This window comes from Carlito syrichta, unplaced genomic scaffold (assembly GCF_000164805.1).
Source record: "Carlito syrichta isolate Samal-C Ts95f unplaced genomic scaffold, Tarsius_syrichta-2.0.1 Scaffold304018, whole genome shotgun sequence".
NCBI classification, from domain to species: Eukaryota; Metazoa; Chordata; class Mammalia; order Primates; family Tarsiidae; genus Carlito; species Carlito syrichta.
Window position 1 is genome coordinate 229,785 of NW_007248114.1, and position 12,068 is coordinate 241,852.

The 12,068-nt window shown below is 39.2% G+C and overlaps 1 protein-coding gene across 1 annotated transcript in view; it reads right to left on the bottom strand.

Annotated features, from left to right (window-relative positions):
• The window catches only part of RIPOR2 (RHO family interacting cell polarization regulator 2), a 90,292-nt gene that overhangs the window by 38,218 nt on the left and 40,006 nt on the right, over positions 1–12,068 (bottom strand). Inside the window, exons 7-8 of the mRNA XM_008059391.1 lie at positions 8,760–8,909; positions 4,967–5,030 (exon numbers count right to left, since the gene is read on the bottom strand). Of these exons, the coding sequence (XP_008057582.1) occupies positions 4,967–5,030; positions 8,760–8,909 (214 nt within the window). The remainder of the gene's footprint in view (positions 1–4,966; positions 5,031–8,759; positions 8,910–12,068) is intronic.

The following is a 12,068-nucleotide window of genomic DNA, read 5'->3' on the forward strand; positions in this document are numbered from 1 at the left end:
GGCATGTGAGCATTCAACAACATTTCCTGAATGCCTACTGTGTGTCAGGTTGAATAAAGGTGAGGGGAGGAGGGGATGCAAGTCACAGGTATGTAACTAATGAGGAAACTAAGCTCATCAATAAGCTTCTTAGTGACCCCAGTTTGACCTTAATCAGTTGTTTCTGGCTTTAGTCATTGTTCGTGGTTTCTGTTCCAATCACAAAGCAAAGCCCTTTACATTCATAGAGCCCTAAAGACTGTAAGATTTAATCAAGAAACAAAATATATTTCATAAAAATGGGTAAAAATCTGTATTATTTTTAAATATTTTTGATGAAAAAAACTCAATACAATTTTAAAATAAAAATTCCAATTAAGAATTCAGTACAAGTATTTAGAGTGAAATTTTAATAAAAGGAAATATTTATAATGTAATATTAAGTTAAAAAAAAAAAAAAGGCAGAACACAACCTAATATAGAGTATGACCTAAACTATATGTAAATGTACCCACAGGAAAAAAAGTCTAAAGAAAATACAAAACTGTTAAAAATAATTATCTCTGATAGCATAGATTCTGGGAAAAGTTATGTTTTTGACATTATCATTTTTATTTGATTTTTAAAAATATCATTTATTTATTTTGTGATTAAAAAAGAAAAAAGATATGAAAAAGATTATACAAGCTGGTAGGTAGGATATACACACAGAGAAGGTCATTGGGTATTTATGATGTTTTTAACAAAGTTTAGCACTGGGAGGAGGGATTGTGTATGATTTTAATTTTTTGTTATCTTAATATTTAAAAAAACAGGAAGGTACTACTTTCAAAATGTTTAAACCGATTCAAGAAGACATGAAGGTACTACTTTCAAAATGTTTAAACCGATTCAAGAAGACATGAACAATCTTTCCTTTGTTTCCCAGTAATTTCATAGAGGCAACCTGAAAGTGGACAATTTTGATTGGCTGTTACAAAAACAGCTATGCGGTTCTTCGATTCCCTCACATACAAAGACATTTGTATGACAAACTGATTCCTTGGCTCCTCAGCCTCCTCAACTTGCCACTTATAACCTTTACATCCTGGGTTGTTTTAATAATCATTTAAACATTATTTCACCCACATGAAAATGATGGGGATGGGAAAGCCTATGGGGGCATTGACAGTGGGAGGGGGTAGCCCAGGGAGTGTTTGTCTTGACCTCTGGGTGGCAACAATGGGACAAAGAGAATCCAGCGCTCCTTCCCCCCACCCCAAGTCACTAGGCTGCCCAGGCATATGTTGCCTGCTGTCATATCAATGTGTTTTGCCTTCTATGAATAGGGTGGTTAATAATTTGTGAGTCTCTTGAATGAACAAACCTGCTTTCACCTGACCCATGGACATTGCCTGGGCCAGATGATAGCAAGGTCCCGGGATGCTTAAAAAGGCACCTGATGTTACCATGAGCCGTCAGTAGATGGCAGCAAGTCACCAGTTCGTCATGCCTTCCTACCCACAGAGCCAACTCATTTAGGAACAGCTTTCATTAATAATTAGAACATAACAAGCTACTTAAGAAGGCTTACTGAAATAAGAGCAGAATTAAAGAAATCTATTTTCACTAATAATTTTCTGGAGCATTTAATTAGTCTTTAAAAAAATCACTTTGGAAAGAAAGCACAATTGACTGGCTTTTATAAATACCAGACTGGACATGCTAATTCTAATAAAATCCAAAGTGCTCTTTAAAAACCTCTACAAATGAGTTCAGGATTAATCCATTGCCTGTTTATCTGTGTAATTACAATGGAAGAATGATTAAAAGGAAACTGATCTAGTGTTGTTGCTTGCTCTATTCCCTATATCATTATCACCTACTTCCTCACCCCTCAAGGTTATTGTTTAGTGTTGGGGGTGGGACAAACAGAGAAGTGTGACGGGAGGAAGTGAGGGGTTGCCAGATCTGAGAGCATTATGAAATAGTCTCAGTTTGCCAATAAGTATGTTGGAAGTAGTTTTAACAGAATGAGTAGCAGATAAACAGTTACTTGCAAAGACATTGGGCTTCTTGGAAGAATGGGAGGGTTTCCTTTTCTCTTTCTGGAGGAAGACAAAGATTTTCATGGGAGTGTTACCCTTGAAAAGTTTCACAAATGTAGTTTCTGAGTTTTCATGTTAGATTAGGAAAGTGGAGGTAACAGAAGTCTATCAATGAGAAGGCAAATCAGTTTTAAGTTTGAAAGAGCCTGTAGAAAAAAACTGCAAGTTCAGGTGGAAGGGAACAATAGAGACAGGGTATAGAATGAAGAGCAGGAGCAAAACAAAGTCAGTCAGTCCATCAAGATAGCCCGTTACACTCCAGCACTATTACGTAGCTGGGTAGGTAGCCAGGTCCCCCAGTGGATGTCAGGCCCCCACCGTCATCCTCTCACCGAATGCCAGGCTTAAGGCTCCAGATCTGGCCTGTGGGTGGTCTCTCTCCCCTAGTCCCCCTCCCACAGGGTGCCTATGTGCTAGGCTGAAGAGGATCCTTCCAAAGAGAGACCATTCTTTGACAAAACGGTTTATAGTATCAGCTCAGCTGTTAGAACTTCCCTCAGAATATGGGCTTGGAGGTAGGAATGCAATCGGAGCCAAGAGAATTGAAATTTGGTTTCAAGTTTGACTTCAACCTACTGGGTGGTTCCTGGGGCAAGACATTGAATTTCTCTGGGCCCCCATTTCCCACCTATAAAATGGGGAAATTACCATTCTACCAAAGTAGATGCATTTGATAATAGCGAGCATCTGAAATAGTAGAAATACAGCAATTGTCTATTAACAGTGATAAGATGTACATGACTTATTCCTTTTTCTTCTTCCAGGGACACTATCTAAAGGCACACAGGGTGATCCAGCATCTGACATACTTTTGTAGGCTACGATACAGCCTCTAACATAACTAGGGTGTCCCGAGCCCTTGGTAATAGAATTGTTTACCTATATACCAAGAAGGTTGGGAAAGCACCAATATCTGCGTATGGTATATGCCCAGGCAGACTTTGAAGGGTTCATGTTGTGAGACTTAAAGTTTTTATGAGGTCATTCAAAATGAAAAAACACATCAGGCGGGCCCATGGTGGTTTTATGCATGCTAAATGTGTTCATGACTGGATTAGTGTCCATTCCTGAGGAGGAGCAAAAAATCATTGCGAAAGTGTTGAAGGCATAAGCACAGAGTCAGAAAGCTAATTTTTTCTTAAAATGAAGCTTTTTTTGAGTAATAAACATTTAAAAAAAGATGTGCATGACTTGAATTCCTTTTAGCCTGTGAGACTCCCATGACTGCACTAGTCTGTGTAGGTGGTGCCCGAATGTTGGAGAAGTAGAAGGAAGCATTTTCTGCTCAATACTGATTCAGGGCAGTTTTCCACAATCAGGCTGCTGAAAGAATCATTCCACAAGTTGAAACACACACACACACACACACACACACACACACACACACACACACACACACACACACATACCAGGGTCCCACTCTAGGTCTGAGAGGTTTGGGAACCACTGACTTAGGTGAGGACCCCAAATTAAAAGAATGGACCTAAAAACTGAAAAGTACAGATGCTGGACTCAGTAGCAAGGTGTTGAGATTTAACACTGAATAATAAACAGATTCCCTACCAGATTTACTGGAAAACTGCAGCCATTTGGGAAGCTAAGGGTCAAGATCATTGTTATTCCAGGTATACTCATTCAGAGAGGATCTCACATGTCACGTTTAGTACTTAACAGAATAATTTCCCTCCTGAGTTAGATGACTCATTAGAAAATGAAACTCTCCTGTTGAGTCCTTTTTAAAAAAAAGTCTCGGTCTTTACTCCCTTAATTGCAGAAAGTAGACAAGAGAGTGATTAAATCCCCATTAGCAACCAGGGATCAAGCTGTTAAAAAACCTCAGAAAAAGAAATGCAAAACACCAGCCCTCTTTATTGCAGTCAAATCGGCCAAAACTTGGAAAAAAGAATTGACCTGCTGTGATGGCTGCTTATTTGACAGCCATGCCTGGCTGCTGAGCTGTAAATCTGACAATACCTGGGTTATGCTCCATTTTCTAAAACCAGAATTCCTTTTTGTTCTAAAGATGCTGTGTATAAATCAATAATGCTTCTAGACTGGAATTTTCTGGAATACCAGAAAAGCACTAAGGAAAAAGCAGAGAAAAGGCATAGTCCCTGGTGGGTTTAACACCAAAATTCTTAGGTAGTTCACTAAAAACATGAAGGGTAAAGGATCAGTTTAAATAACACCACAAAGAAGCCAACAGACAAAACTAGAACTGGGATATTCTGCACAACAATGAATTCTATGAGCCAATAGTAGAAAAAAAGAGAGGAAGAACTTGTTTTAGATGAAATAAAATCTAAAAGAGGTACCTGACAATCAATTATAATGTATGGACCTTGTATGGATCCTAATTTGAACTAACAAAATGTGCAAATTTTTGAGACTGTGGAGAAATTTGATAATGGAATGGGTTAATAACAAAGTCTTATTATTTTTGTTAGATGTGAGAATGTACTTGTCATGTGGTTATATAAGAAAACGTTCTCTAAGAGATTCATACTGAAGTATGCAGGGGCAAGCTGACATAACTGGGTTTTAGTTCACCAAAGGACTTCTCTTTCGTCAAAGAAAAAACAAAGGAAAACAGATAAAGCAAATGTGACAAAATCTTTCTAATTATTAGATATTGGTGACAGGTTTATGGGGGTTTATTGTAAAGTTCTTTCCACTTTTGTGTATGTTTGAGATTCTGTCATGATTATATCTTTTTAAGTGTGTAGGTAAATTTCAGGACGAGAAGAATCAATAAACTAGTATAAATAGGGAGGACTGAGAGTGGGTGGCACAGTGTCTTTGCAAGGAAAATAAAAATAGTTTATGCTCTCAAACTTCAAGGAGCTCTGTGCTCCACAGAGATAGCGCCTAACTCTCTCCAAACAGGGAAAAGAAAATACCTTTCATCTTGATGGAGAATTCCCCCAGCAGATTCTCTAGCTCCGCTTCGATGGTGCACATATTCTGTGAAGAGAACAGGAGGTGGGCATGAGAGCCAGTCTTCTCTCACTAACTGCTCAAAGTATGTGACATTTGACCAGTGGCAGACAACCATTACATGAACAACAGGAGACATTTACCTGTTTGCTATACACAGCATGGCTTACGAAACATTCTTGACAAAATATTGAATCTGAGTCTGAGCAAGACTTCTAGTGGGCAGGAAATTTAGGGCATAGATGAACATGTCAAATTATATTTTAAAAAATAGACAAATCCAGAATGTGGGATACTACAGAGGAAATGGCCTGGTTCTACAAAAAGACAATATCCTGGGGGAAAAAATTCTAGATAAAGATACTAAAGAAACACAATAAACAATGCAATACCTTAACCTTGATCATGTCCTGATTTGAAAGATAAGCAAGTAAACCCAAACAGTTATAAAAAAAATATTGGGCCAAACAGGGAAAAAATTGAAAATGGACAATATATTAGATAATTCTATAAAAGACTGTTAATTTTCCTAGTTGTGATAATGGTATACGGCTATTAGAAGATGTACATGTTACAACAGGTTACTACTGAGATCCATGCTATATATTAAATAGCTTGATTTAGCCATCCCACAATGTGTAAGTATTTCAAAACATCATGTTGTACACCATAAATATATACAACTTTTACTTAATTACAATTACAATTTTAAAAAAGAGATCCATGCTAAAATATTTATGGAGTGAAATGTCATGATGTCTACTGCCTACTGTTAAATGACTTGGAAAAAAATTGAGCATATGAGAGAGGAAGAAAGGCAAATATGACCAAATGTTATCAATTGGTAAATCTAGACAAAGATATATGGTGTTCAACATACTAGTTTTCCAACTTTTCTGTAGGTTTGACATTTTTCTTAATAAAAATTTGGAGCCAAAAGAGCACAGGAGCTGAATTCTGCTCAAGTGGGTGGGGCAGACTTTCTGCTGCAATGACATGGCATCCCAAAAATGATTTCTGGTTCTGACAAGGGTCATCCTCTCAATCCAGTGCTGATGGAACAGCATAGGTAGAAGGAGCAACATCATCTACACATGTGGTTAGATATATAACGACTCTCACCTGACTTCCTCAGTATCTGAGAACCTAAATAGAGCAAGAGGAGTTAGAAAACGAAAGGGAAAGTGCTGTGGCCAGGGGCCATCCCCAACAAGGCCCTTCTGCTGCTTGACCAGCTTTGGGTGTCACCTCTGCTTTGGGTGTCACCTCTGCTATACTAAGTAGCAGTCTCCATTAAAGCATGGTGCTGGGTGGCATCTCCCTTAGTAGCCAGCCGCCATCAAGTCTGGGGGCTTGGGGGTGACTGATCTGACTAAAGCATGCCAGCTCAGTCATCACTAGCAGGTATCACTACCATCTGAATATATGCTGAGGACTGCAGACTGGATTTGTAAAGCTAGAGCTTCTGATTCCTATTTATTTCTTTGTCCTGCTCCAAATGATCTCTCTCGTGGAATGCAAAGGGAATGGCATTGCCTTTTCCCATGTAAGTTCTCAGTACCTCAAACAGCTTAGCAAACTTGGAGAAAATGTCCTGAAGCCAACTCTCAGTACTGTAAATCAGTTTACTTCCTCAGAGTGCTGGGTATCTCTGTGAAGGAATGCATTATAGTTTTCCAGAAATATCAACTATGTTATCGTGTATGTCAGGATTGCTACCAGTATCTTCAAAATACTTGAGGGCAACTGGGTTGAGTTGAAGACACCCATGGCCAAATGTTCTCACCCATGCAGTCATTGATGAACATTGCTGCTCATGCAAAGGCCCCCTGAGCCTCTTGCTCTCGTTGTTAAATCCTTATTTTAAAGCATCGCCATGATAAAATCCTGGCTTTTGTGGTTATGTGAAGATATGAAGCCACCTGATGTCAAGTGAGGTACAGCTACTGAAGTCCCGGATTTCCTTCTTCCGTAAGGCATCCTTTCCTTGTGCTGAAATTGTACTCTATATCTTTGAATTTGCTAGCAAAGTCGTGATACCCTGCCTTGGCACTTGACCAAGAGTGGTTATTCTGAAACGATCTGCAAACATTCCAGTACAGGCAGCTTCTGCATGCTGCTGGTCAGTTATCTGTGTTTGTACTATAAACAGTCTCTATAATTGGAAATGACTCTTCTGATTTCAGAGACCTATAGAAATGGGGTTTCATGAACAAGAGTTGCTTCTAAGCTAGGGCTTTTCAAACTGTGAGTCTAAAAACTTGAATGCGGGGGTGTAGGAAGAGTCAGATCTTAATTTTCAGTAACCTCTAATTAAAACTAACCATGTCTACATATGAATGTAGAAGACAAGCCACAGCAGTATTGGTAATACCTGTGATTTTGACACTGATGGAAATCACATATATGTTCATGTCACATCATGTGTGGCAAATGACTTTAAAAAAATCATTTATACTTTTTACTACTATTAAGTTTCAGTACTTATTAAAACCACTGCTACATCTTGTAATTTGATTTGTTATTTAAGGGGCAGCATAGTACTATATCGCATATTTGACTCTTAAAATAGTTTGACAATTGTATTGCTAAGATTGAAATAACTGTATTGCAATATAACTTTTTTATTTCTAATCCTATATATTTTATGTATTTGAAAGACATTATTCTGAAAGGAGAAATTTAGGTTAAGAAGGCCTGTTTTAAGTCTTGAAAAGAGACTTGGTTCAGACAAAAGGCAACATGAGCAAACACACAAAGTGATCCCACTGAAAGGCATCCAAGAGGTCCCTCCAGTCCCAGGGCTGAGACAGATGCTCCACTCTGGGAATTGTCCAACAGACCCTCCTCAGGCTGATGACTTCACTTATGAAATCTGATCTCTGAACAAAGACTCATGAGATAGTGAGAAGTGTTGCTTTAATAATTCAGTTATTTCATCAAAGACATTGGTATTAGGTGACCCCAGGAGGAGTGAAGAACTTTCTGTGTCAGATGCTTGGGTCTCAAAGTCAGAAACCAGGGAAGCACACTTCTGTTAATTTTTCTTACATCTTGTCTCCTTTAAGATAAAAATTTCCCTCTCTCTCTCACACACACAATTGTAGGCAGAAGAGTTACTGATATCCAATACTGACATCCAGCATAGCCATCTGAACCACAGGGTCTGTTCAACTCCCAGGGACAAAGCTAGATTAGATTGTACACTAAAATATTTGGAAGTGCACTTAAGTGACAAAAATCATAGCACTATGGCTTACTCATTTATTTTAATATTACTTTTTAAGAGACAGGGTCTTGCTCTTGTGGTGCAATCATAGCTCACTGCAGGCTCAAACTCCTGGGCTCAAGCAATCCTCCTGTATCAGCTTTTTTTTTTTTTTGAGTTGGAATCTCACTCTGTTGTCCAGGCTGGAGTGTAGTGCCATGCTCCCAGCCACCACAGCCTCGACCTGCTGGGCTCCGGCGAGCCTTCCACCTCAGCCTTTCAAGTAGCTGGAACTACAGGCTGGCGCTACCACACCCGGCTCATGTCTCAGCTTCTTGAGTCACTTGGACAACAGGCATGTGCCACCATGCCTGGTTTAATCATTCATTAACTGCCTCTTTTGCTTACTTTTGAGGGTAACAGTAAAGCTTATCTCTCTAGAGAATGGGAATGAGGTTGTGGGTTGCTGTTCTCTGGTTCTTAGAAATTACCAACAATTCACACCAGGCCCAGTGGGGTTCAGCACTAAGCAGGCAAGCAGCTAATACCTCTGTGTACTCTTTGTAGCTCCGATTGATCTCTGACAGACTCTCACGGGCTGCTTTACTGGCGGGGGACATGGCAAATGCTTGCTTCATTTTGCTGGCACCATCCTGGAGGCGTCGTTGGATACAATAAGCTTCATAGAGTTCATCTACCTGCCAGAATCCAAATAGGAAGCACAAGATATAGATATCTGTCATGCCTGAAAGAAGTTACATAGATCATTGTTATCAGCATATGGGAATTTATGTTTCTGATCTCTACAAGGAGAATCTTGTAGAAGTGGTATTCTTTATCTAAAACCACCAATTTTTATTTTAGCCACTGTGACCCATTTGTCTCAAGACTGATTTCACTCCGATCCTGTTTTCAAATTACACAAAAGAAAAAAAAACTCTGATGCACTTTTTTTGAGGCTACCATTGGAAGTGTTTAAAATGACTGCTGTGTGGTTTTGTGGGTCTCTGGGTAGACTGTGTGAGTCAAGTATTCTTTAATGAAAACCCAAGAGCCTTCTGTACATAGAACAAACACTGATAGGGTTTATACAGTTTCCCACCAAGGTGAAAACCTAATAGTATACTCAGTTATCATCACTTTATTTTTAGAGGTATTGTTAACGGGATATTCATACACCCAGATTTAGCCTTTCTTTAAAAAAAAAAATTGGGACTATTTATTGAAAATACTTTCTGTAAAGTCTTGCTTCAACAATAAAGAGAAAATGAAGTTGTTATTCTTTTTTTTTTCTTTTTTTTTTCAGTCAGGGTTCTCTCTGTCACCCAGGCTGGAATGAGTGGCATGATCATGGCTCATTACAACCTGAAATTCCTACGCTGAAGCAATCCTCCTGCCTCAGTCTCCCAAGTAGCTGGCACTACAGGCGCATATCACCATGCCAGGCTACGTTATTATTATTATTATTTTTTGTAGAAACAAAATCTTGCTATGTTGCCCAGGCTGGTCTCGAATTCCTGGGCTCAAGCAATCCTCCCTTCTCCTCCCAAAGTGCTGGGATTATAGGCATTAAGTCACTGTGTTTGGCCTCTAATTTACTCTTAAAAACAGACTAAAACACAATTGCCAGAAATTATCAAACTGAAGACTTAAGAATTGAGAACTCTTTTGTAAGTAAATAATACCACAATTTAAAAAATAAATTAAAGTAATATAAATGAATTTTTTCTTACTACATCTGTACTTATGCTTTTAAATAATAACAAATTCTTTAAAAATGACTACTGACTATATACTCATTATGTAAGCCTAATAATCATATAATGCTTCTAAGGGAATAATTCTCAATCAACCCAGAGCAATTTTGACTCCCAGGGTTCTACTGGCATCTAATGGGTAGAGGCCAAAGATGCTGCTAACATCCTATAATGCAGAGGAAGGCCCCCCCATAACAAAAAATTATCCCAAAATATCAATAATGCTGAGGGAGAAAAAAAACTGTTCTTTTATTTTCTTTTTTGAGATAGAGATCTCACTATGCTGTCCAGGTTAGTCTTGAACTCCTGGGCTCAAGCAATCCTCTCACCTAAGCCTCCTGAGTCACTGGGACTGCAGGCACATGCCACCATGCCCAGCTGGGAAAAAAAATCTGTCCTAAAATTATTCTTCATGATATTTATCTCTATAGTCTTGTACTATTTTCAGTTATCAACATAATCAACCGCAGCTAACTACAGATAACATAGGACAATTTCAGCCGGGCTTGGTGGCTCAGCCTGTAATCCCGCGCTTTGGGAGGCTGACGTGAGTGGATTGCCTGAGCCCGTAGGTTCAAGACCCGCCTGGGCAACTTGGCGAGACCTCATCTCTACGATAAATCAAAAAATTAGCCAGGCGTGGTAGCGCATGCCTGTAGGTCCAGCTACTTGGAAGGTTGAAGCAGAAGGATCACCGGAACCCAGCAGGTGGAGGCTGCGGTGGACGGGAGTGTGCTACTGCACTCCAGTCTGGGCGACAGGGTGAGACTCCAACTCAAAAAAAAAGAAAAAAAAATAGGACAATATCACCAGGCATTGGCAAAAGCAAATGAAACCCACTGCTTTTGGGAGGCAGTTATTAAGACTATTTAAATTTTCATTTCAGTACAAAGTCTCTTCAAAGAGGAGACATAAGCTACAGATCCTGAAGAAGGTGGAGATGCTTATTCAAGATTTCAAAGTTTAAGATCCTACTTTTGTTTTGAAGGCAAACTTTTGCCTGTTCCCTGAAAAGCATTACCATGACCTGTTAGAATAGTACAATTTTCCATAATTGCTTTCTCTATACAGATGTCAACGATGCTTAGCTAAAAATGTGAACATTAAGAGACTAATAACTATTCTCTTGATTAAAAAATTCTTTGATGCCATTTAGTTCAACAATTCACTCCATTTTGCTGAAAGAAATTCCCAAATTCTGAAAAGAATTGTCTTTAGTCTTTAGAGCCCACGGATTCATCTCTGATTAAGAGTGTATAAGACTCAGGGGGTGGCATATCTGCTGATAAAATCATGTGGTTGATGACTGGCAAAGAGTGTGGTTACCATACTTTAAAACTATCTAAGACTCATTTGGTAAGCTTGTTAAAATGTTGATGCCCAGGCCCCACTCTGAAGTGTTAATTCAGTAAGTTAAGGCTATTCTGATGTGGGAGATCCCACAAAGCATTTTGAAACACAAGTGCCAATACCTCTTCCAATGCAGGCCATACTGTTTCACTCATGTGATCTGGGAAAATGCCCCTTCATCCCTTTCCTCCACTAGTGCGTGCTCCAATGTCTCTGAGATTGCAATCCTCTTTATAAGGAAACAATGCTCATTGTAGACTACTGATAGCCACGATGACTTAATCTATTACTTTCCATAGAAAGAAAAGTGCATACTTTGTTTTCACTTAAGTATCAACCTACCTAGCCAGAGTTAAACCTTAGGATAAAGGATAACAGTGTACTCACCTAAGTAGAAACTGGTCCATTTGTAGGCAAGCATTTGTCTTAACTATACATTAGCAGTGACTCTCATTAAATAAACTGATTAATTGACTCAATTACATACAACTTGTTAAGCATCCTGTGTATACAGTGCTACAAATAGAGTACCACCAACCTTTAAAAAAACCATTAAGAAGCCGGGCTCAGTGGCTCAGCCTGTAATCCCGCGCCTTTGGGAGGCTGAGGTGAGTGGATTGCCTGAGCCTTCGGGCTCGAGACCCGCCTGGGCAGCGAGACCTCACCTCTACAATAAATCAAAAAATCAGCCGGGCGTGGTAGCACATGCTTGTAATTCCGGCTACTTGGAAGGCTGAGGCGGAAGGATCG